The sequence below is a fragment of the Ostrinia furnacalis genome, unplaced genomic scaffold (genome assembly GCF_004193835.3).
Source record: "Ostrinia furnacalis isolate ACB-3 unplaced genomic scaffold, ASM419383v2 OfSCF2606, whole genome shotgun sequence".
Lineage (NCBI taxonomy): Eukaryota > Metazoa > Arthropoda > Insecta > Lepidoptera > Crambidae > Ostrinia > Ostrinia furnacalis.
In genome coordinates this window covers 1-24,580 of record NW_021132845.1, presented here as the reverse complement: position 1 = coordinate 24,580, position 24,580 = coordinate 1, and the positions used below count along the sequence as shown (strand labels likewise).

At 38.6% G+C, this 24,580-nt stretch overlaps 5 protein-coding genes across 11 annotated transcripts; 2 read left to right on the top strand and 3 right to left on the bottom strand.

Annotated features, from left to right (window-relative positions):
- Window positions 1–1,248: 1,248 nt before the first annotated feature.
- LOC114356010 (L-sorbose 1-dehydrogenase-like) lies at window positions 1,249–2,481 on the bottom strand. Its single transcript, XM_028309083.1, has 2 exons — window positions 1,392–2,481; window positions 1,249–1,338 (listed from the first exon to the last, which is right to left on the bottom strand). Exon 1 carries the CDS (start codon window positions 2,471–2,473, stop codon window positions 1,778–1,780), a length of 696 nt encoding a protein of 231 aa, XP_028164884.1. The 5' UTR covers window positions 2,474–2,481; the 3' UTR covers window positions 1,249–1,338; window positions 1,392–1,777.
- On the bottom strand, window positions 2,481–8,594 carry LOC114356011 (glucose dehydrogenase [FAD, quinone]-like). Of its 6 annotated transcripts, XM_028309087.1 has the most exons (8): window positions 8,490–8,526; window positions 7,987–8,055; window positions 7,769–7,881; window positions 7,600–7,657; window positions 7,467–7,514; window positions 3,356–3,487; window positions 3,095–3,228; window positions 2,481–2,855 (listed from the first exon to the last, which is right to left on the bottom strand). In XM_028309087.1, the coding sequence occupies exons 6-8, from the start codon at window positions 3,381–3,383 to the stop codon at window positions 2,562–2,564; spliced, it is 456 nt and encodes a 151-aa protein (XP_028164888.1). In that variant the 5' UTR covers window positions 3,384–3,487; window positions 7,467–7,514; window positions 7,600–7,657; window positions 7,769–7,881; window positions 7,987–8,055; window positions 8,490–8,526; the 3' UTR covers window positions 2,481–2,561. The 6 variants fall into 6 exon arrangements, with proteins under 6 accessions (XP_028164888.1, XP_028164890.1, XP_028164887.1 ...); XM_028309089.1 differs by lacking the exon at window positions 7,987–8,055 and having other exon boundaries at window positions 8,490–8,504; XM_028309086.1 differs by lacking the exon at window positions 8,490–8,526 and having other exon boundaries at window positions 7,987–8,480.
- A 2,615-nt stretch (window positions 8,595–11,209) lies between these two features.
- On the top strand, window positions 11,210–14,362 carry LOC114356009 (glucose dehydrogenase [FAD, quinone]-like). Its single transcript, XM_028309082.1, has 3 exons — window positions 11,210–11,414; window positions 11,928–12,061; window positions 12,746–14,362. Exons 1-3 carry the CDS (start codon window positions 11,225–11,227, stop codon window positions 14,264–14,266), a joined length of 1,845 nt encoding a protein of 614 aa, XP_028164883.1. The 5' UTR covers window positions 11,210–11,224; the 3' UTR covers window positions 14,267–14,362.
- Window positions 14,363–15,704: 1,342 nt separating this feature from the next.
- LOC114356012 (glucose dehydrogenase [FAD, quinone]-like) lies at window positions 15,705–20,086 on the top strand. 2 transcript variants are annotated; one of them, XM_028309090.1, is made up of 4 exons: window positions 15,705–16,599; window positions 17,017–17,160; window positions 17,996–18,129; window positions 18,562–20,086. In XM_028309090.1, exons 2-4 carry the CDS (start codon window positions 17,046–17,048, stop codon window positions 20,062–20,064), a joined length of 1,752 nt encoding a protein of 583 aa, XP_028164891.1. In that variant the 5' UTR covers window positions 15,705–16,599; window positions 17,017–17,045; the 3' UTR covers window positions 20,065–20,086. The 2 variants fall into 2 exon arrangements, with proteins under 2 accessions (XP_028164891.1, XP_028164892.1); XM_028309091.1 differs by having other exon boundaries at window positions 15,705–17,160.
- Window positions 20,087–22,324: 2,238 nt separating this feature from the next.
- Window positions 22,325–23,360, bottom strand: LOC114356008 (uncharacterized). The gene has a single exon (XM_028309081.1). It carries the CDS (start codon window positions 23,202–23,204, stop codon window positions 22,671–22,673), a length of 534 nt encoding a protein of 177 aa, XP_028164882.1. The 5' UTR covers window positions 23,205–23,360; the 3' UTR covers window positions 22,325–22,670.
- Between the last annotated feature and the right edge of the window lie 1,220 nt (window positions 23,361–24,580).

Here is a 24,580-nt window from a genome sequence, read left to right as displayed (position 1 = left end):
TTGCGCTGATTCTGCTGCATACTGATGTCTGGAGCCTTTAATGGATGGTATTGTTTGTTTACACATAAAATGTCATTATTTTGTTGCAATTTCTTACAAAACTTGCGCCCAAACAGCAAATCTAGTATGAAAATCATCAAACTTCTGATGCTCGTAACTCAGTTCAAACTGAGTTTAGAGGTATACATGTTATACTAAGTTTGGTTTATTACACTATTTTGTAATCAAAAAACAAGGTTTGGTCGATGGCCGCGCGAAAAAAAAAAGACGCCAATTTCCGGCATTGTCTTTTGGCAAGCAGGTACCTTAGTAAACTTAAAGCTTAGTTTTAACAGGATATTGCAAAATTCCTACGGGAACGGGAATTAGCGAGAAAAAACATTTGTATGAAAAAATCTAAGCCACGTAAGATAGACGCTTGAAATTTGGCATGCAGGTAAGGTACCTTAGTAAATTCAAAGCTTAGTTAATACAAGATATTGCAACATTCTCAAGGGAACGGGAGTTAGCAGGAAAAAACATTTGTATGAAAAAATCTAAACCGCGTAAGTTAGACGCTTAAAATTTGGCATGCAGGTTGCTTAGTAAACTTAAAGCTTAGTTACAACAGGATATTGCAAAATTCCCACGGGAACTGGAGTTAGCGGGAAATTCCTTTTGTATGACTGACTCACTGACATACCCACGCACAGTAGGGTGGAGCGAAAAATTTTTTTTTACTGGCTTTTGAATATTTCATAAAAATGAAAAAATAGGACTTTATTGCAAAAATCATAAATTACCTTAGAATAGGTTTTATTTGATAAATAATATATTTTTGTAACTTTAAATATAATATGCGTTGTGCGTCGCACAGCCTAAACGTCTAAACGTAGGCACTTGAAATTTATAAGGGGCGTAGCTTAGGTACCGTAGAGGTGCATTAAGAAAGGAATTTCCGAAATTCCCACAGGAACAGGAATTACCGGGAAAATCCTTTTGTATGAAAAATCTAAACCGCTTAAGTTAGACGCTTGAAATTTGGCATGCAGGTCCCTTAGTAAACTTAAAGCTTAGTTACAACAGGATATTGTGAAATTCCAACGGGAACGGGAGTTAGCGGGAAAATACATTTATAGGAAAAAATCTAAACCGCGTAAGATAGATGAAGGGGGTAAAACGGGATCCACGCGTACGAAGTCGCGGGCGGCCGCTAGTAAACAATAATAGTCTAAAGTTTCATCAAAATCCGTTCAGTAGTTTTTTTTAGTGAAAGAGGAACAAACATCCAGACATCCAAACTTTCGCATTTATAATATTAGTAGGATTTACCATAAATAGTTTTGGTATGGATAAAAAAATCGAGGTTGCAAATCTTCTTTAACCAAATCGGCTGCCTTCTCTGCTAAAACCACCACGGCAGCGTTGATATTCCCACTGATGGGGTTGGGCATGGCGCTAGCATCCGCCACCCTCAGTCTCTGCACTCCTTTGACTAACAAATAGCTGTCCAGAACTAGCCCCATAGAACTGGTGCCGCTGTAATGCCACATGGTTGACTACATGCTTAATGCATAGCACTTCCAATATTCGTAAGAATCTCTCGGCAAATGCTTACACTTGGATAGATCCAAGTCAATCAATGCTGCTCCCATAATTATGCTGAAAACTGGTTGTGTTGACAATCCTAGAAAAGTCTTTGAGGTACAGACCCATGTTATGCAGGTCATTCTGGTTTGAATACGTCCCAAGTTTGACTATAGGGGGATCAGTTATGTTCGTGCTACGCAGCAGGACTTCACCTCGAGATTCCGCAATCCGCATACATTATATTGAGAAGGGTCAGTAAAGTGTATTTGCCGCGTCCACCATCAAAGAAGCTTTGGCAGATCTCATCTTTATAGAAAAATGCGATGGAACAGAACTTAATCAATGAATTTGCCTCTGGGGAGACGATCGCATTAATCACTTGATAATCAGGGTAAGTTTGGTGCATGTTAAGCGCTATATACGCAGTGGTAATTGGAAATGGGAATCGTGTAGGATTAGGCGGGGTTTTATCTGGTTTGCCAGGTTTCAGAGTATGAACGACCATAGCTGGGATGTGATCTTGCAGGTTTTGACCCACAGGCAGGTCTGAGACAACCGGAATGTTGAATGAAGAGAGATGCTCTTTTGGACCTACTCCCGACAACATTAGCAGCTGAGGAGTGATCAATGCTCCAGCTGTTAAAATTACTTCATGATTAGCATGGATGGTGATCGCTTTTCCGTTGTTGACAGCTGTCACGCCAATAGCGTTTTTCTTTTCATCAAACAGAATCTTGGTGACTTGTGTATTTTTTAGGAGATAGAAATTGGGGCGATGGGCAATAGGTCGTAAGTGCGCTTCGGCCCCACTTTGGCGAACACCATCAGCGATATTCAGCATCGGTTCAGACACACCGACCGTGAAAAATGGATCGTTGGAATTGGCAACGACATCCAGTCCCATTTCGCGAAATGCGGCAAAAATTGGCGCATTATCTTCGCTCGTTTGTCTAGATATCTTCAAGTAGCCGCTTGTTCCTACATATCGAGCGCTAGAAGTTTCCAGAATTCCTTGGTCTTCGACTTTTTCGCTTCTGATGAATTATGGCAGTAAATTCCAGTAGCTCCAGGGCTTCGTCCTTGGATGCTGTGACCCATCTCGCGTAGTCGTGAGGGTTGCCTCGGACGTGCAGCATGTGGTTTAGACTACTAGTGCCTCCGAGCATTTTTCCCGTTGACAATCCAACGACTTCGTTCTTCAGGTTTTGTGCTGAGTATCCGTCGTTCTCAGAAGTGAAGTTGTAATCGACTACTGAGTTCTGCAGAGTCGTTAACAGGCCTGGAAGCTGTTGAACATCATGATATAACACACTTAGTTTGTTATTAAAACCATAACTAAACAGTAAACACGCTTAAAATATTTTAGTGAATGTACGAGAACGAACAAAACAAGATAATTTGCGGGGGGTTTTGCACAATTAGAAATGAGGATCGGATCAAATATTTCTATTTCTTCGTAAATGTAAATTTTTAAAATAAATAAAATTAAAATAAGCTTAGAGAACCACTATTAAATATTACTTACAACAGATTGAAGAGGAGGGTCCCCTCCGGCCTCAATCAGGAGGACTTTGAGGTGAGGGTCCTCCGACAGTCTGTTTGCGACGACGCACCCCGCAGACCCCGCGCTTACGATGACGAAGTCATAGGTGTCTCCATCTGAAACAAGTACATCATCATCATCATGATCATCATCGTCATCGTCATCAGAGCACGACCCTCTGTAATTTACAAAGGCAAATAGAGTATTGGGCCGATTGATATTTCTATTGGAAATTGGACTTACTGGTGACTTGAACAGAAGGAGGCGACATGTACCCAGTCAGCTGAAGCCCCGACACCACCAGCAGAGCTGTCTGGATGGCCCTCGTGGATGCCACCACAGACCCGACGTTGTCAGCATTCTACCAGATTATTCCTGAAATGTAAAATTTGAGGATTTCGTTCGTTTCCGAAAGACGTCCACTGCTGGACAAAGGCCTCCAAGGATTTCCACGAAAACTGATCCTGCGCCACTCGCATCCAGGCACCTCCCGCGACTTTCACCAGATCGTCGGTCCACCTAGTGGGAGGCCTGCCCACTCTACGTCTTCCGGCTCGTGGTCGCCACTCAAGAACTTTCCTGCCCCAGCGGCCATCAGCTCTACGAGCTATGTGCCCCGCCCGAGGATTTACCTACTGAAAAAGTACTGAACGGAGTTCAATGAAACTTCATCTTTTATTAGCTATCCACCCGCGGCTTCGCCCGCGTAGAATTTGACAGAAAAACTTTATCGCCCGCGTCCCGGTTTCAAAAACCGGGTTAAAAACTATCATAATAATATGTCCTTTCCCGGGACTCAAACTATCTCTATGCCAAATTTCATCAAAATCGGTTTAGTGGTTTAGGCGTGAAAGCAACACAGACAGACAGACAGAGTTACTTTCGCATTTATAATATTAGTATAGATTTATTTTAATTTAAAGTTATTTGTTCGGTTGGATCTAGCCGCTGCGAATTACAAGCCTTAAATGTGGTCAGACGGGCCGTGATAAAATCGTATTGATTTTTGACGACAAAAGTATGGGCTTATCAGATAAATCGATACAATAATAATAATAAATATCCTTGGACATTTTACACTGCGCAGCTAGTCCCAAACTAAGCAAAGCTTGTACTATGGGTACTAGACAACGGATATAAACATATCGCACCTACTACGGTGCAATAACGTCACTTATGCAATTTTTTTCAAAACTTAACTGATTATGAGAAAATACTCCAAATCTACCTCTTTACTTGGTTTACTTTGATTCAGTTGTTTTGAAAAAAATTGCATAAGTGACGTTATTGCACCGTATAGGTGCGATATACTTAAATTCTTTTTTCTTTTTTTTGTTATTTAATATTTTTTTTATAACATCGCAATAAAAGCATCCAAGGCCTAAAGGCGTCAATTTTGTTGATTATATTATCATAAAATCCTTAAAACCTCGGTGATCTGTAATTTTCGGTGACAAATTGATGTGCACGCGCGATTACGATCGCGTTGATTAGATGCGCTGGTAAAATTAAATTAGGCAGATTACTTACACATAAATTGAGATAACATCGAGAACAAAGTCCGTTCGAGAAAAATGTTCCGATTATAATGAAACACCAAAATTTGGGACGTATAATAAGTGACCTAGAAAAGACCTCATCGTCATCATCATCATTTCAGCCACAGGACGTCCACTGCTGAACATAGGCCTCCCCCAATGACTTCCACATCGCACAGTTGGTAGCGGCTTGCATCCAGCGCCTTCCTGCTACTTTTATGAGGTCGTCGATCTACATACTAATAAAACATTTGAATTTGTCTCGAGTAGAGGTTTTTGGGTTTGATTCCAGGCGTATAACATCTTTGTCTGTAATGTCTTTTTGTACAAAATATAATGCTGAAAAGAATAGTTAAATGAATAAAGTTTTCTACATGCTTTATAATAAAACCATACATTCTTCTAAATAAACCTTCACAAAATTAAATATCGTTGATCAACAAATGATACTGGTCCGTACATTATGGCCCCCATAAGGATATAGAATCAATTGACGGTGCAAAAAAGACCCCGTTTGGTTAGGAAATTGGGGGCATTAATCAACGTGAATGTAAGAAAAGAAAGATGACCCCGTGCTTTGAAGACATTCTGAGTTCTGAAATCATTGGCGTAGATAGAGTCACAGTTTATAGGTATACTAGCGGCCGCCCGCGACTTCGTACGCGTGGATCCCGTTTTACTCCCTTAGGGGTGGAGTTTCGTAAAGGAAATACGAGTATTACATTTTTTAAGATTAAGTAATAAGTGCAAGCTAAGCAGGTAGAGTTCACACACTTCTTGTCATATACTTAAATCACTGTTTGACTCTATTGATCAAACTTGACCTTCACTGGTTGGGTTTTTATTGGCAGTCAAGCTGTAGATCCTGAATACACAGGAGTTGCAGCGGTGGGAACGAGAAGTGGGAATAGTCCCGTTCTATTGATGATTTACCTACAACTCATAAGTTCAAAGAAACACTAAGTACATATTGATTTCTAAAAAACACATTTTTGTATTCAACTTGCCTGTAAATGGTTTCAATTCAACACGGATCTGGGGGCATGGCAGTGCCCCCACCAAGTCGAGCATCCGATTTCCTTGAAACACTTGAGAATTATGTTTTTAACGAGGCACAGTTATTGTAGAATAAATTCACTTTCACTACTTTAATACGATCCAGTACACATCTGAGACGTAGGATCTGTTTTGTTGGATTGTAATACTTTTACTACCACTAGTATCAATTTTACTACCATATTGTCTATTACTATTATAAAGCTGAAGAGTTTGTTTGATTGAACGCGCTATATCTCAAAAACTACTGGTCAATTTTGAAAAAATCTTTTTGTGTTGGATAGCCCATTTATCGAGGAAGACTAGGAAATAATAATATCAGCCTACAACCAATAGAGTCGTAGCAAAAGAAAAGTGTTGCAAAAATGGGAATATTATTCAAACTATTTCTACGCGTACGGAGCCGCGGGCTCAGCTAGTAGGTAGGTAATATCGATTGACTACTGAATCATAGGAAACTGGTTTTTTCGACTGCACGCAACATTTTAACTACAACGTAATTCACAATATTTCCTGCATTTAGCAATATGTTACGTACTTTTCAATGTAAGTAAGTGACTATCTTTCCTTACTAAAAGTAAAACTGGCTATCTGTTGTTTTTCATAAATAATTTGACGTATCGATTCTGCTAATGATAGACATAATTAGACGTTTACGATGCATTGAATAGCGGTAAATCATTGTTAGAGATAGTGCACACTGTTTCGACGAAATTGGCAATTCAATTACATTTTTCACAATACAGGAACCCAACAAACCTGTCATCATCATCACTTTAGCCACAGGACATCAAAATGGTGAACATAGGCTTTTTCCCAAAGATTTTTAGCGGTAGCGGCCTGTATCCCAGCGCCTTCTGTATCAGGTCATCTGTCCACCTTGAGAACGTCTTTCCATTCCAGAACCTTGCTGTCCCATCGGCTGTCACTCATAATATCCTGTGCTTTTATGGATAACTAGCGGCCGGCCGCCCGCGACTTCGTACGTGTGGATCCCGTTTTACCCCCTTAGGGGTAACGTTTCGTAAAATCCTTTCTTAGCGGATTCCACGCCATAACATCTACCTGCATGCCAAATTTCAGCCCGATCCGTCCAGTCGTTTGGGCTGTGCGTTGATAGATCACTATTTTAGTCAGTCAGTCAGTCACCTTTGAGTTATTATATGTATTTAGATAACGTTCGTGTCGGATATTATTGGCATATTATAGCTTTATAAAACGTGCCAGTTTTGATTCAATAACTACATAAGGTGCCATTTAAACTTATCTTGATGTACTGTTTTTCAGTAAGCATGCTTACCCTTCCTCCTTTATGTCGCAAAGACCCATAATCACAGTTTACTTAGTAATTCCCTTTTTCACAAGACAGATGTCGCCTCTTTTGTCGGGTGATATATATTTATCGCAGGTACAAAATGGTGGGTCTAATAAAAGAAATTGGGGTTCCAAACGACTTGGCTTTACTTATGTGATTTGGGAATAGTTTAGAGCGATGACTGTTAACTATGTTCTGCCTGCGGCTATGCCCGTGATTCTGGCTGTCAAAATCACTTGCATTTTTGGGAAAAAATACAACTCTCCTTCTGAAGCAGTCGGGCAAAAACCAAAGTAATAAACTTTTTTCGTTTTCTCAGCCATAGGACGTCCACTGCTGAACATAGGCCTCCCCCAATGCTTTCCATGTTGCCCGGTTGGTAGCGGCCTGCATCCAGCGCCTTCCTGCTACCTTTATGATGGATGGAGTAAAGTAAAATACTTACATAAATTTAAAAATGTAGCAACTTGTCGCAGCAGGGGATCGGTACTATCTGTCGAAGAACAACGAAAGGTAAACAAACTGACTAATAAGGTTTATTGAAACCGACAAATGAGCAAATGACATCATTAACTTACTCATTTTGATAGTGCGATTGGAAGTTATTTTCTAGACTACATTTTGCCCGCAGCGTCGCTGAAATGAAATGAAAAATAAATATTTAAATTATGATTTATTTGCGGTTTTACCCGTGATTTTTTCTTATAAAAATATACGACAGCATGATACTATACTAAATAATCATACTTAATAGATGAAAGATAGATGATAATATCGCCTTTTTCCCTTGAGTTTCACTAAAGTCGTGGCACTTTCAAATGACGAAAGATTTTTTCAAATCGATCCAGTAGTTTCTGACCCTTTTCAATACAAACATACAAAAATAAAAATCTTTTCTCTTTGTATTATTAGTGTTAGTATAAATCAACACAATCACAATAACAATAAAAAATCATAATATTTACATAAAAAATAGACGATGCATGACCGATTCTTATTTGAACAGGTTTTCAGGCACGTTACAAAAACATTATCTACAAATAAAAAATAAAAAGACTTCAAAGTAACTAGGTATACAGGGTGGAAACGAAAGTGATCTCACTCGACTTTTTCTAAACTAATAGAATTACTAATCAAAAAATAAAAAGGGTTTAAAGTAACTAGATATACAGGGTGGAAACGATATAGTGATCACACTCGACTTTTTCTAAACTAATAGAAGATAGGTAGATCGTAAAAGTGGTTACTGATGTTGAAAGTGCTTCACGAGCTCTATCAAACGGTATCAATAACAGGTTACAGAATAAACTGGAAAATTCAATCTTACCAGCTTCTATACATTTAGTACCTACCTACAGTATTATCAAAAAATGAGTACCATTATTATTGATATCGTTTGATAGTTCTTTCAGGATTAACTTTTTTTTGATATCTTGTAAAGTTTAGAAATAATCGAATGAGATCTTACCGTTTCCACCCTGTATGTATTAATAACTCTACTAAAGATGACCCACGCTGAACTGTCCCACCAAACTCAATGACAGGGGGGCGCAACCACGGCGCAACCACGACTGGCTCCCCGCAAATCCCCGCTAAATTTTGTCAGTATTTGTGCGTGCGCGCCGCATAATTTATCAGATAAATGCACAACCATTTAATATTATCTAGAAAATGTGATCTGTTATTATACATTTATCATTTAATTTTCCACGATTATTAGAGAATAATAATTATAAAACGTATCATTAAAATCTTTGACACGTAATCAAGAGATGGTCCTTTAGTAAAACAACGTAACAAAAAAATATTTTTCTCTGAAATAGAAGATGCAAAACGGAAAACGTAGTGTGGGCAGGTCCCTCAATAGGTGATCGACAATCTGGCGAAGGTCGCGGGAAGTACTTGGACCTGTACGAGTAATAAGATTTTTTAAGAATACCGTCTTCTGTATACCGTTGCACCTTGGTACATAAACTTGTTACATAAAGACAAAGATTAATAATATTATGTTCTGTAAATTAAATAAAAATATCTTAAGAAAAGGACATTACACCACGGCTAAAAAATCAATAGGGAAAGTTTAATTAAGGTGATTACTGATTACAGAAAACGTGATTTTGTTGGTTACGATATTTTACGTAGGAGCGATCGAATCTGTTTTCTAGAAAGGTAGGCGAGATAATATTTTTTTCCTAGATAAAGTAAAAAAAATGTATAAATTAGTGTCGGGTAGTACTTTGGCATTAGTTCCAAATTGACTTAGAAAAGGTGAGTTTTAGAAAAGTATTTATTTCAATAATAACTTTTTCAGGCATTTTTCTATGTTTGAACCAATAAATTTTATTTTTCAACCGACTTCAAAAAAAAGGAGGAGGTTCTCAATTCGACCCGTATGTTTTTTTTTTTTTTTTTCTATGTTTGTTACGCGATAACTCCGCCAATTATGAACCGATTTGAACAAATCTTTTTTCGGCGTATAGGTAATACCTCAAGGGTGGTCCCATTTAAATTTAATAATAGAAAAAACAACCCCCAAGGGTGGAAAATTGGGGATGAACTTTTTTATACGCAATATCTCCGCCGATTATAAATCAATTTGAACGATTATTTTTTTGTTGAATAGGTATTATCAAAAGGGTGGTTTCATGCGAATTTGAAGAAAATATTTCACCCCCAAGGGTGGAAAATTGGGGATGAACTTTTTTATACGCAATTTTTAGTTTTTTTTGTGTTCACGCATTTGAAGTCGGTTTTATTTTTTTAAAAAGTTAATTATCTTATTGACCCATGTAGTGGTAGGTAAGTAAATGTTAAAAATAAATTACCGCTACAATTAATTTTTTTTTATTTTTAATTTAAGTTATTTGTATGAAAGATTACGCGGTAATAAGCGGTTTACGATTTAAAAAAAACTACTTACTAGATCTCGTTCAAAACAATTTTCGTTGGTAGTTTTTATAGTAATGTACATCATAGGTTTTTTTTTTTAGATTTTTCATTTTCTTATTTTAGAAGTTAGAGGGGGGGGACCAACTTTTTTCCACTTTGGAAGCGTCTGTCACGCAAACTATTCGGTTTAGAAAAAAAGTGTTTTAGAAACCTCGATATCATTTTTGAAGACCTATCCTATAACGATACCCCACACGTCTGTGTTTGACGAAAAAAAAATTTTGAGTTTCAGTTCTAAGTATGGGGAGCCCCCAATATTTATTATTATTTTTTTATTTTTGCCTCAAAATCACAGTTGCGGTTCACAGAATACATCTACTTACCAAGTTTCAACAGTATAGCTCTTATAGTTTCGGAAAAAAATGGCTGTGACATACGGAGGGACAGACGCACGGACAGACAGACATGACGAATCTACAGGGTGGCCAAAACAGTGAGGTCTAAAAGAAAAATTTAGATTCCTTTCATCGAGGTGTACCTAAATCATCCCCATGTATGAAATACGATTGTGCATCGTTTTGGAGATAGAGTTAATTTTGTGATATTTTCAAATTTTGTGACCTAGTAGGCTTTAAACATTTTTATCTTTTTTTTGGGTTGACTTTTTTCAGATTTCTTTTTTTCGACAGATTTGTTATTAATTGCAGATGTTTGAAAAAAATAATCAACTTCCTATCTTTGATTCAAGATACAAAAGTTTTGCTAGAAACATTAAAATTATGCTTTTATCAGAACACTATCAAATTTTCAACTTAAAAGTTTAAGTAAAAAAAAGAACTTCCATAGGTCCAAAACCATTTTAAAAACTGCGCCGTTTCCTGAACATTCATAATAATACAAAAAAACATGTACTTAATGGGCCACTATTTCCTGTAATCGGTCCACTAAAGTGGTAAGTCGGAGATTCCGTTACATGTTTTTGACTTTCTTAGAGTGAATTAATATTGGGAATCCTCTAAGTTTACATTACGTAGAACAGATTTAGAGCAGTAACTGGACAGAAAGAAAGATAAAAATGTTTAAAGCCTACTAGGTCACAAAATTTGAAAATATCACAAAATTAACTCTATCTCCTAAACTAAGCACAATCGTATTATATGTATACATGGGGGTGATTTAGGTACACCTTGATGTAAGGAATCTAAATTTTTCTTTTAGACCTCACTGTTTTGGCCACCCTATATAAGAGTTCCGTTTTTTGCCATTTGGCTACGGAACCCTAAAAAATCACTAAAGTCATTTCATTTTACAAGTATGTACCTACCTATATTTAGCTATTTGAGGAGGAAAACTGATCAAGCAAACACCTTGTTCCAGAAACTTCACGATGGTGTCGGTGGTGGAAACGGTGTGACCACGGTGAGGACCATCCAGGCTGCTCTCCTGGTGGTCACAGGCCTCCAGCTCACCGGGTACAAATGGCCTGAGTCTACTTCTGTGTCCAGTAAGAATTTATTTACACTATTCAGTTTTCTATGTATTACTAACAGGAATCCTCTTTCAGTCATTATGTCTCCCGTTTTGCAAAGTAGGAAAGTCGATATTATATTTTGTAATTCCCCTATTGTCTTCTGACCAATCATTGCGGGTTCCAATACAGTAAAATACAATGTTTGGAAGCCAAACTGTAAATGTCCGTCCATTAAAAGATGAAAATAAACCTCAAACCTATCTTTTCAAAATCTAAAGGAACTAATCATACTATCTTTCTAATCATTACAACTCCTGTATAGCCAGGATCTAGATCCTGTCTATACGTCTTACCTGGCTGCCTAGATAAGGTAGAGTTCTTCCAAGGGATAGCCTTTAATTTCTTTTCTTCTGTTGGATAATATATTATAGATAGATAGATAGTCATTTAATACCCCAAAGATTTCCCCAAACGACCGTTCCTGAATATCCCGCAGCCTGCACTTCCTGCAAAATACGGCGTATTTTAAGCAACGTCATTTTCCAGGTGGAGCCACTTACGACTTCATCATAGTGGGTGCTGGTACTGGAGGCAGTGTCATCGCCAACCGGCTGACAGAGGTGTCAAACATCAACGTCCTTCTCATTGAGGCTGGTGGCGACCCGCCATTAGAATCTGTGGTAAGTATGGCTAAGCTCAAACCATAGAGTAAAGAAAACTAAGAAAGCTCATGTGGATCATACACAGCGATAACTGCATGGTTTCTGGGTGGTTCTGCTGAGGTTGTTATTGGCGACTAGCTAAGATAGTAACCGCGTACGTGGTTACGATTTCAATGAGGGCTATCGTTTTTATACTTAACAGTTGGCACCCCTGGCGATTGACAGGACCTTACTCTACAGTGGCGCCATCTTGATGAGTGCAAATGCGATAGTCCTACTCCTACCACCTTAGCACTCACCAGATGGTGCCACTGTCTTCGCTACTAGCAAGTGACAGGACCTTACTCTACAGTGGCGCAAACTGGTGAGCGCTAAAACGATAGCCCTCATTAAAAGTAGGTACGAGTATAAGAACTGCCCAGCAACCGTGCGATGATCGCTTGTTTAAACAAGGCCTAATAATACTTAGTTCAATCCATAGAACTTTAGAGAATATTCAGTACCTACTTGAAAATAAAATCAATTTGGGGATTAAAATTATTATCAATATCTTGCAATTTATTTGCCGATTTCACAGATTTCTCTTGCCGATTAATGCTACTAGTAGTTAATAGAAGACTGATTTGTTTTTCCTAAATTATTATTTTGTATTTCGAAAATTCGTTAATCCGTTTATCTCTAAATTAGTGTTTTCTTTGACAGCTTCCAGGTATTTTCCCTACTATACCTTACAGTGCTGTTGACTACAACTTCACGTCTGAGAACGATGGCTACACTTCCCAAAACCTGAAGGATGGCGTCGCCGGCCTGACTGCAGGAAAGATGCTTGGGGGCAGCAGCAGCCTGCACCACATGATACACGTCCGCGGCAACCCTAACGACTACCAAAAATGGGCAACAGCTGCTGGAGACGATATCTGGAACTACTGGAACCTTCTCCCCTACTTCATGAGGAGCGAAAAAGTTGAAGACGCCGATATCTTAGCTGATGATACTCAATCTCAATACGTAGGAACAGACGGATACTTAAGACTGACCAGGCAAACGAGTGAGCTGAATTATCCGATATATGCTGCATTAAATGAAATGGGACTCAGCACAGTATTGAACTCCAATGATCCATTCTTCACCCTCGGCGTCTCAGAGCCCCTGCTTAATGTCGCTGATGGTTACCGTCAGAGCGGAGCTGAAGGATACTTGCGACCGCTCGCCGCTCGCTCGAATTTCCATCTCCTCAAAAACACTCAAGTCACCAAAGTTTTGTTTGATGATGACAACAACGCCATGGGAGTGGAAGCAATCAATTCCGATGGAGACACAATCACCATCTACTCTAATCTCGAAGTAATTTTAACGGCCGGCGCATTAGTCACTCCTCAGCTACTCATGCTGTCGGGCATCGGTCCCAGTGACCATTTGGCCGAATTCAACATTCCTATCATCTCAGACTTGCCTGTTGGGCAGAATCTGCAGGATCACATCCCTGCGGTAGTCGTGCATACTCTACAATCCGGTGATGAGGTGACCAGCCCAGCTAACCCTCACGACTTCCCCGTGCCAACGACTACCGCATACCACGCGCTGAACATGAGCCAGTCCTACCCCGACTACCAAACAATCAATTTGATCTTTCCACCAGACTCGACTGCGTTGATTCAGTTCTGTTCCCTGGTATTCTCTTACGTGGACGATGTCTGCCAGGCACTTTACGACGGTGGAAGTGGCAAGTACACCCTTTTCACAGTTCACAACATGTTGTACGCTGAATCTCGAGGACAGGTCCTGCTCCGAAGCGCAGACCCCACTGACAAACCCAGAATAATTCACGGTATCTACTCCAACGAGGCCGATCTGGAAAACATGGCTCTGTACCTTCAAGACTTCGCCAGAATCGTCAACATGACCAGTTTCCTTAACGTGAGCGCTGCTATGATTGACTTGGAGTTTGACGCTTGCAGCGACCTGGAGAAATACTCTTACGACTACTGGAAGTGCTATGCTCTTAGCATGTCGGCGACTATGTGGCATTACAGCGGCTCCAGTTCGATGGGGTCGGTTCTGGACAGCAATTTGAGGGTCAAAGGAGTGCAGAGACTGAGGGTGGCCGATGCCAGCGCCATGCCGTACCCCATCAGTGGGAACATCAACGCTGGGGTTGTGGTTTTAGCCGAAAGAGCTTCGGACCTGATTTTGGAGACTTATGGTCCATCTCCTAGACATTAATTGTAGGTTCTAATCATTTATTTTAAAATTGGTGCTATGATACTCAAATGATGTGATGTAATGATGTTATTAAATATTTTTTTATATTAATACCTACTTATTTTTATATGTTTTTTTTACTAAAATCATATAATTCAACCCGTTTAGTCCACGTGGGGACCGTAGAGTAAAATAGTTCTCCTCTAGTGGAGACTAATCCAAGTAGTCCAAATGAACATAGACTGAATATCCTACTTATAGATATTTAAGTAGGTACCTACACCAATTTAAAAGTGAAGCCGCGGGCAAAAGCTATATGACGGAAAATCCAATCTTTATTTAGTTAGTAGTTGGTACTCGCGCATGCCATTATTAGCTTTCTGGGCTGCAGTACGCCCGTATTCACAAACATTAATTTCTATGAGGTCTCACAGTGCTCGTGGACGCACAGGGTCACACATGAACCAATCACAGAGCTTTATTCAATGCTAGGCGTAATCGCATCGTTTGTTAATTCGGGCGTAACCAATTCACAAATGATGCTTGCTTAAGTGAAGCATCAAATCGAACGCACAGCGTTGAATAGAGCTCTGTGATTGGTTCGTGTGTCACCCTATGCGTCCACGCGCATTGTGAGTGTTAGTGTCGTAGGTAAGTACGCACAGTCATTTGCAAGGTTCTTGATAAAGTTATGATAACTGATAAAGATATTAGGAAATTACCTTGGCCCACCTAATTTATTTACACGAGCACTGAGCATCTGATACCTTATCAGATAATTATTAAGATTCAAAGTGCATGAAAAGATCATGAACTGAATCAAGGCTACACATTCGCTCCCAATCTTCCCCAGGATATCATCATTCATCATCATCATCATTTCAGCCACAGGACGTCCACTGCTGAACATAGTCCTCACCAAGATTTCCACATCGCCCGGTTGGTAGCGGCCGGCATCCAGCGCATTCCTGCTACCATATGAGGTTATCGGTACACCTTGTGAGTGTACGTCACACGCTGCGTTTTTCGGTACTCCAGGATAATAATATTATGGTAAAAGACTAAGGGATATGCGAACATCGCAGATCTCCCCGACCCCTCTGGCCAGCGTGGGGAGAGTAGGCTAAATCCTCGATTTGCCTCTTAGATTTTAAATTAGAGAGGGTCGTGCCGTGCTCATGCAGTGGAGACTAAATGATGATGATGATAATGAAGATGTCTTAATGTACACTTGGTGTCAAATAGTTCGTGACATCCATAATGTCCAAAAAGTTCAGTGACGTGACGCAAACTTTTTGGCTACTTTGGGTGTCAATGCTTAGTTATTTGACGCTGAATGTGACCCACAAAATGACAATCGTAACCAGCCCCCCTAGACAAAACGCACTTTTTGATCGAATCGAAAATCGAATCCGTCAAAACTCCATACAAAAAAGGGGCTTTTCGACCACTTTTCGACTGGTTTGCGATTATAATTTGCACTTTGTCTAGACCCACAGCAGCCGTATCGCTAAGATTGAGCTATTTATAATACTACAATAATGGCGATCCATTTATTTTAAAACTACGATTGGTAGACTTCTTAAACATTTCCGAATATTGGATCAGAATTTTACATGTATAATTACCATGAACTATATTATGTGCATAATTTACATAGATAAAGCAATTAGAAGTACTTAAGTATCCCATAAAACTACGAATAGAGAATCATCGAACATTTAATTTGTGACTCCGTATTCCCCCGTTGCGTATAGTCACGTTCATAACTTGTACGAGTATTTTACTAAAAATATTTTAACCTAGTTTAAACAAAAAAAAACATAACATAACTATACTCGTACATACTTAAATGAGTAAATATATATTTTATCTTTGGACAAATTTCTCATCCTTAAGTAAGCAACTAGGGAATCGAACCCGGGACCTCTCGGCATAGTAGTCCGTTCGACAAAGAAAGACAAGCGAGAACATTGTAAGTACACCAAGCTAGTTATTCAGGAACTGAAAAGTTGCAAAACGGGAAATATTATTCAAACCATTTTCACGCGTACGAAGTCACCGGCACAGCTAAGTAAGTAGTGAAATTATAATAAATTTTCAACAAAAATAGACTAATGCTGTCGACTGTACTTCATGGAAAAAACAAGGACAAAAACAGACAAAAATTAAGTAGGTATACTTACATACATCGTACAGTTAATTTACTTCCTCAGTTGTTCAAATACAAACTTTAGTCTTTCCTATTTAATATTTATTTAATTAAACGAAAATTATATAAAAGTTGGTTACTTTTGGCATTGTACAGTGCTGAGTCTGACTTCGTAACGACTTAAATACGACATATTTTTGGGGTGAGTATGAAAAGAGAATAGTTAAATGATGGGAAGTGACTAAAAAGAATTGTTATGGGGCTCTACCTCGAAATAAATCACAATAATAACCACCGTTCGTAACAATCTTCGGGTCGTTAAAAAAACTTGAATTTGACAGGTTTTCAGATTACAAAAATACAGACCTTCAATACAAACTCTTCATAATAATTTAGTGTTTAGGTCTCTCCAACCTGTCTGTGTATAGAATTCACTGCACACCTGGCGGCCGTGACGTCACATCGACGCTCTGGTACGAACTGGACGTCCTCCTGTAGTCTCCACTACAGGACTCTTGCAGTGGAGACTGTGATCTGATGATTATTATTTTCTTCTAATTACACCTTTTCCCATTTCATTTGGGGTCTATATCAATATCCTGATGTCTTTTTACTATAGTTACCGACAACCTAAGCCGCAGAGTCAACATGGTGGACGCAGCGCTAGGGTTAGCTGGGCTGAAGACAATCCAAGCTACGTTGAGTGCACTGTCGCTACTTCATTTGACGTCCCATCGATTCCCGCCTGCAGCCTCACTTACAGGTTAGTATCTAAATCTTATTTCAATCAAATGCCGTGCACTCCTGGACAAAGGTCTCCCACCAAGATTTCAGCAACGACCAGTTGCACGCTGCTCGCATCTAGGCGCATCCTGTGACAATCAGCTCGTCGGTTCGCCGAGTGGGAGGTCTGCCTACACAGAAACTACATTTTAAGACCCATGGCTGATAACAAAAACAGTTCATTCTCATGCCATATGCATGCATAGTATACCTACTACTACTACTAATATACCTATTATTATGTTGATGGCGTTCTCAGATGCCATCAATGTGCGAGGTTGTTTTCCGTGAAAATCAGCTACGTAAGCCATCTTCGGGTGCACCAGCGCCACCAAGACAGTTAGGAGTGGAAGTGGTCGCCATGGCCGAAATCGGTCGGATGAATCATCGTTAAAGAGAATAATAGGACTCTCTCACCTAATAAGTACTGATAAATAATTGAAACCCCCGATTCTTCTTAATATCTCTATTTAACTTCTAACTAGAATGCAAGATGTCCAGACCTCCCGGGGTAATCGAAGATATACATTACTAGCTTTCCGCCCGCGGCTTCGCCCGCGTGGAATTTTGTCTGTCACAGAAAAACTTTATCGCGCGCGTCCCTGTTTCAAAAACCGGGATAAAAACTATCCTATGTTCATTCCCGGGACTCAAACTATCTCTATGCCAAATTTCATCAAAATCGGTTGCGAGGTTTAAGCGGGAAAGCGTAACAGACAGACAGACAGAGTTACTTTCGCATTTATAATATTAGTTGGGACTAGTTGGGATGGGATAATACAACACAGTATAACTTTAATATACCTTTTTTACAGGAAACCTAGAGTTTGACTATGTGGTGATCGGAGGGGGTACAGCAGGCAGCATCGTTGCCAGCCGGCTGTCTGAAGACCCTAATGTCACCGTGGCCATCATAGAAGCTGGAGGTGACCCTCCTCTTGAATCCGTGGTGAGTTTAAATTGAGTTTTTATAAGAGGGGACGTACGGAAATTCATCTAAGATTTTCCGCAGAAGACTTTTAGTCGGCCGATAGTTGGGCCCGATTCTAATTTGTATGAAGAATCGACCGACACCAATCAGTTATGGAAATGTATGAAAGTGCGCACACTTTCATACATTTCCATAACTGATTAACAGCCCGACCCAACTATTGGCCGACAAAAAGGCGGTAGTAAGCGATCACAATAAACCAGCGCAATATTTGAAAACAGCATCAAGACATCTTTCACTCACGATTTTCAGTAAAAACTTACAATGGCCAATATAAGGACAATGGCCCGACGGTTGCGGTTAGCGCTTCAATAATATAGTAAACTACGAAATAAAGGAAAGAAACCGAATAACAAAAAAAAATGTTAACATTCACTCTTATTATTCCAGCTTCCAGGCCTCTTCACGCTACAGCCGTTAGCCAGTTATGACTACAATTACCTAGCTCAAAACAATCACTACACATCCCAAAACATCATGAAGCATAAGCCCGGTATGACCGCTGGCATGATGCTTGGAGGAACCAGTGCCATGTCCCACACTTTTCACTTAAGAGGAAACCCTCACGACTTCGAGAAATGGGCAGAAGTGGCAGGAGATGACTCCTGGAACTACGACGGAATGTTGCCATACTTTATTAAAAGTGAGAGGATTAACGATGCTGAAATTCTCAACGGACCTACCGCAGACCTCCACGGAACCACTGGCAACATCGGCCTGACCAGACAATTCGATAACACCAACAACGACTACATTGAGGCCTTCAAAGAAATAGGATACGATTACAACCCTGATGTCAACAGCAATAATAACCTAGGAGTAAGTTATCCATACCACCTTATCTTTGATGGGACGAGACAAGATGGCGCCGAGTCGTACCTCAGTCCCGCAAAAAACAGGGACAACCTTTACGTTTTTAAACAGACGACAGCGACGAAAATCATCTTTGATGACGACAAGAACGCAGTAGGAGTGCAAGTGACCGCCGGCTTGTTCAAGAAGGCCACGATAAAAGCGACTAAAGAAGTTATACTGGCCGCAGGAGTAGTCAAATCTCCTCAACTGCTGATGTTGTCTGGTATAGGGCCAGCTTCACACCTAAAAACCTTCAATATTCCAGTCCTATCTGATTTGCCAGTGGGGCAGAACTTGAGAGATCGCGTAGGATTAGTCGTTCCTTTCAAAATGCAGGCTTCAAGCGCTCTCACTCCTATATCAGACCCTACCAAATTCCCTGTGCCAGTGACAGTAGGCTACAAAGCTTTGAACGAGTCGCAATCGTATCCAGATTTTCAGACACTCAATTTAGTATTTCCTCACGATTCCTCAGGCCTTCTGATGATCTTATCCAACGTGGTCAAATACGAAAATGACATCGTTGACAGAATTTACAGCAATAATAAAGGCCATGACTTGTTACTGGTGACAGTCAGCAGTGGGCATCCAGAATCGACTGGAGAACTTCTTTTAAAGAGTAAAGACCCATCTGACACCCCGTCTATTTCTTCAGGACACTTCAGTAATCCGAAAGACTTGGACCAAATGGCTGAGTTCTTGCTAGATTTATCCAGGCTAGTGAACACGACGTACTTCAAGAATGTTGGGGCGGAGCTGGTGGATCTCAATTTGAAGGAATGCAGGAACATTCAGAAGAATACTGTTGAGTTTTGGAAATGTTACGCCGTGGGTATGTCCTCAACTTTTTGGCAGTACTGTGGATCATGTTCCATGGGGTCTGTGGTGGATTCCAAGTTGAAGGTCAATGGTGTAAGAGGTCTAAGAGTGGTAGACGCTAGTGCCATGCCTTCTCTGAACAGCGGTGAGATTCTAGCAGCTGTAATTGCCTTTGCTGAGAAAGCTGCTGATTTGATCAAGGATGACTTTGACTCATAGGTCTTGAAAAAATATCTATGAATTATAACACTGGAATTAAATAAATTACTTAAGTAAACATATTTTAAGTAGGTACTTAATAGAAAGAAACCAAGCGCATATCCACGATAATGTGTGTTTAATGTTCCTAATTAAAAGATATTAGTTTTAAATTCTAATTAATAGTTCCCAATAAAATACACTGCAGTATTAGCGACAACTGCCTTGACGAAGAAAAACAACTCTATTGTTTTTCTTACCTTAATTTTAGTATTTTGGTTTTTCGGGGAAATTATATTAACATTAAGTATTAACCCATATAAAGTACCTAAAGCCCGGTCCGTGAGCTCGTAGAATTTTGTCCAATGACCCCTAGCTACACATCCTTATCGCTCGCGCGTAATTATATTGCTGTCGCGACTGTGCGACGCGCGCGCGCCCGCAGTGAGTGTGTGAGCGCAATAGCAACATAATTACGCGCGAGCGATAAGGATGGGTAGCTAGAGGTCATTGGACAAAATTCTACTTGCTCACGGACCAGACTATACCTGATTATTATACAGTCACCAGCACCTTTGCCTACAAAATTAGGTAGGTAGTTACACTTAACTAAATATAAGGTCTGACAACAAACCTACTATCTATAGGAATCTGGGGGCACGGCAGTGCCCCCGCCAAGTCGAGCGCGAAGCAAACACTGCCGTACCATCCTTTACTGGAACCATTTCGCCGCATTTTCAGGCCTCTATTTGAGAACCTCTGGATAAGACCAGAACACTGAAATTTTCGTCATCTAGTAAGCTATAATCACATACTTAAAATCCAAAATTTCAAGTCTGTAGGTCATTTAGTTCCGAAGTTATGCGAAAGCAAAGTTTCGCATTTACGACACTCACTCACTCACTGATGATCATCAAAATAGAACTAGTACTTCCCATCAACTCAGAGAGCTGAAATTTGGTACAGAGTTAGGGTTTAATGGCCACATAAAGGGAAAACTNTATGTTTGTGAAACGTTAGTAATGCCTTAGAGATCCGTCATGCTTATAGTTACCTTAAAATCAACTAGATGGCGCGATGTACAGAATTTAAGAAAAGTTACCCAATAGATTGGGGTGGTTAAAAAGTCGCAAAAGGACGTCTTGCATAGGTAGCTAGGTGGCACTTGAAGTGCAAGACTGTCTTAAAAATATTTTATTCCAAGTAATAAAACACCATAAATTAGTTAAATATGAATACAATAATTAATACAATAAGTGTAATAAAGAAAATTATATTTTACTATTAACAAGTTGAAAATAATTATCCCACCAAAAACATTCTGTAAAAAACTAGCCAAGTCTCGATGGAGCTGCTCGTTTATCTCTAAAAAGTAATGAAATCTAGACAAAGTCGTGCCAAGTCTATGGTTCCTTACTGCAATTTCTTTATTATTATAGTTAATGTTTTGTGACTTGGCCGTTGAACAATCTTTACAAGATAATCATAAGTATTATTGAAATACGCAGCTTTATCAAGCCTACTTGACTGGTTATTGAATCAACGTTTTCCAAGTGGCAATTTTCCATCGTCAATGGGTAGCGGTTCTGGCGACAGATTGGTGCAATGGTGTCATGGAGCACCTGGTTTTGTACCCTTCAACGGCCAAGTCACATAACACTAACTATAATAATAAAGAAATTGCAGTAAGGAACCATAGACTTGGCACGACTTTGTCTAGATTTCATTACTTTTTAGAGATAAACGAGCAGCTCCATCGAGACTTGGCTAGTTTTTTACAGAATGTTTTTGGTGGGATAATTATTTTCAACTTGTTAATAGTAAAATATAATTTTCTTTATTACACTTATTGTATTAATTATTGTATTCATATTTAACTAATTTATGGTGTTTTATTACTTGGAATAAAATATTTTTAAGACAGTCTTGCACTTCAAGTGCCACCTAGCTACCTATGCAAGACGTCCTTTTGCGACTTTTTAACCACCCCAATCTATTGGGTAACTTTTCTTAAATTCTGTACATCGCGCCATCTAGTTGATTTTAAGGTAACTATAAGCATGACGGATCTCTAAGGCATTACTAACGTTTCACAAACATACAGGTGCAAATTAGTACTACCATAAACTGATAGATGTCACTATCTTACAAAATCCTAACAAAAAACATTTTACTGAAGTGTTCAATTATATTAATAAGTATTTTAAATCAATAAATAATGCATCTTCTTAAGTTGATATAAAATATATTGAAATACTTAAGAATAACATGTTTGCTCTGACGGAGTAAGCTTTTTCATCAGATATTTTTAGGTATACTTACAAAACACTATAAATAAGATAACAAAAATTAATCAATTTATTTACATACATGCTAGACGACTACTTACATTATTCAACTTAGTTAGTTAAGGAGTAGTTTAACAAATATACATTCATAATGGTATAAAAAAAACTCCTATCTAACTTAATTTACATTTACACACTTAAAATGTTATTTTATTCTATTAAAAACCTAGAACTTGCATAATCGAACTAGAAATAGAATACTGTATGATTATCAACAATCTGTTGAATAGTTTCTGTTAGCAAAAAGTTTTTTCAAGAGTACTCCGTTACTAAATAAACTTATTCTTTCTCCCACAGATAAAACTTTTCGTAAAGATACCTGAGCTCTTCCATCCACACAATATCCCGTTGTTCTGAAGTCTCACTACATTCAAATGCAGATACCATCCTAACATTTTTGGTTTCATCAACAAAAATGTCCCCGATTATACTCAAATAGCTCCCTTCTGTAATCACTCTCTTGGACGCATCTGTTATTTTGCTCATTAAAGTATTCATAATGTCTATATTAATATCTCCAAACTGAGATGCACTGGTATACTCCCGTCTCAAGTCTTTTAAAGTGCCTTCAGCTATTTTGTGGTTACTTTTAGAAGAATCAAAGTATACTTGTACAGATCCCGTCAAATCACTTATTTCCAAGTTCGATGATGTTGCTGTAATATTATATACCGACGTGACAACGCCGTGTATCATAATATTCTTGAAATTCATGCCGAAAATCTCGTAAATGTACTTGTTTTCGGCAGATCGCTTCGCGCGGAAAATATCTTGAATGTAAATTTTCAGGGGACATTTCTGGAAATTATTCATGCTGATAAGAAAATTGACCGGGATCTATAACTGTTGCAGTAATTAGTTTTCTCACATAATCTACAATTTATCAGATGAATAATTTTTAACACCGGCAGTATTTTTCAATAGAATGACAGTTGCTGAACAGCTGTTTGTTGTTGTTGTTGTTGTCATCATGCCTGCCATCATGACACTTTTTTTTATCTGAGCTAGGGCAAAGGGGCAAGTGAGTTTTTAAACCATCGTTATTTTTGTTTTACATTATTTTCTGGTTTCTGTTTTAGGGCCTTTTCTAAGGTTTCTGATCACGCGCCATTCATTAATATTCGGTATAATCAAAATTATTTTAATATGAGCGCACAAACAAGGCCCTCAAACGGGCGGAGCCGCTAGAAAATTTCTAGAGAAACTAGTATAAAGTGCAGTGATTGACGGGTAATTATTGTTACTATAAACGAAACTGGAAACCAGTTATTTTTTGTGTCAATCTGTCAACCAAACATCTACCTTATGGCGTTTACTTAAAAGTGAATTCAACTTAGCTTCAGAGCGTTTTGGAAACAATCGTTTTGATTTTATGGAAGAGATTCTAACGTTGTTACTAGGATGTTACATGTTAAGAAAATAACTAGTTAACCTCGTAAGCCCGGATGTGCCTCAGAAGGAACTGAAACTTTGTAGTCAGTAACGCCGAGACATTTTCGGAGGTGAATTGTAAGTATCGCCGGATGTGCCCTCAGAGGAACAAAAACTTTAGCGATAATTTTAAGTTCAAAAATTCGCGCCTATTGAATAAAAAGAGTGATAGTCTATGGCTTAAAGTATTCAAAATCAGGTATCCGAACTTATTTATGTAAAAAAAACAAAATGTCACTGTCAAATTATCATTTTTCTTTGACAAGGTGGTTCTTCCGAGAGGACGTGATGTACGATTAATTTTTTTTCTTCACGTAAACGTAGTTTAATTGAAAAACTAACCAGTATAATTTAAGTTAACATACTGCTTAACAAGCAAAAAAAATTTTGTACCAATTCGAAGAAGTTTTGTAAGATTTTTTTTCGTTTGAAAATAATAGTTCTTTGCAAGGAACATTAGGTCTTGATGGTGAAAGTTTTATTTTTGTATATTTTTTCTATTGAGATGGATTGAATATTGGACTTTTAAAATTATGATATGATTGAGAAAATTTACCATGAGAACGTTCTGATTTTTAGTTTAATAAATATTATAATTAACATAATTATTCACTTTACTTCTTATACATTCTAACCTATCATTATTGTATGTTATAAAACCGATAGTACTTTTAAAAGTACTAATAATGAAACATTAAATAAAATTAAAATACTTGTGCCTTTTCAGTTACCTTAATTTTTATTATTAGTGTATCATT

Excerpts from the sequence above, each read along its gene's own strand:
- LOC114356010 (XM_028309083.1), bottom strand. The coding sequence starts at position 2,473 with ATGGGACTGGATGTCGTTGCCAATTCCAACGATCCATTTTTCACGGTC.
- LOC114356008 (XM_028309081.1), bottom strand. The coding sequence starts at position 23,204 with ATGAATAATTTCCAGAAATGTCCCCTGAAAATTTACATTCAAGATATT.
- LOC114356011 (XM_028309084.1), bottom strand. The coding sequence starts at position 3,383 with ATGTCGCCTCCTTCTGTTCAAGTCACCA. Across the intron at positions 3,229-3,355 it reads TCCTTCTGTTCAAGTCACCA|ATGGAGACACCTATGACTTC; the intron begins GTAAGTCCAATT and ends TACTTGTTTCAG. Across the intron at positions 2,856-3,094 it reads ACCCTCCTCTTCAATCTGTT|CTTCCAGGCCTGTTAACGAC; the intron begins GTAAGTAATATT and ends GATGTTCAACAG.
- LOC114356012 (XM_028309090.1), top strand. The coding sequence starts at position 17,046 with ATGGTGGACGCAGCGCTAGGGTTAGCTGGGCTGAAGACAATCCAAGCT. Across the intron at positions 17,161-17,995 it reads GCCTGCAGCCTCACTTACAG|GAAACCTAGAGTTTGACTAT; the intron begins GTTAGTATCTAA and ends CCTTTTTTACAG. Across the intron at positions 18,130-18,561 it reads ACCCTCCTCTTGAATCCGTG|CTTCCAGGCCTCTTCACGCT; the intron begins GTGAGTTTAAAT and ends TTATTATTCCAG.
- LOC114356009 (XM_028309082.1), top strand. The coding sequence starts at position 11,225 with ATGTACCTACCTATATTTAGCTATTTGAGGAGGAAAACTGATCAAGCA. Across the intron at positions 11,415-11,927 it reads TGAGTCTACTTCTGTGTCCA|GTGGAGCCACTTACGACTTC; the intron begins GTAAGAATTTAT and ends GTCATTTTCCAG. Across the intron at positions 12,062-12,745 it reads ACCCGCCATTAGAATCTGTG|CTTCCAGGTATTTTCCCTAC; the intron begins GTAAGTATGGCT and ends TTTCTTTGACAG.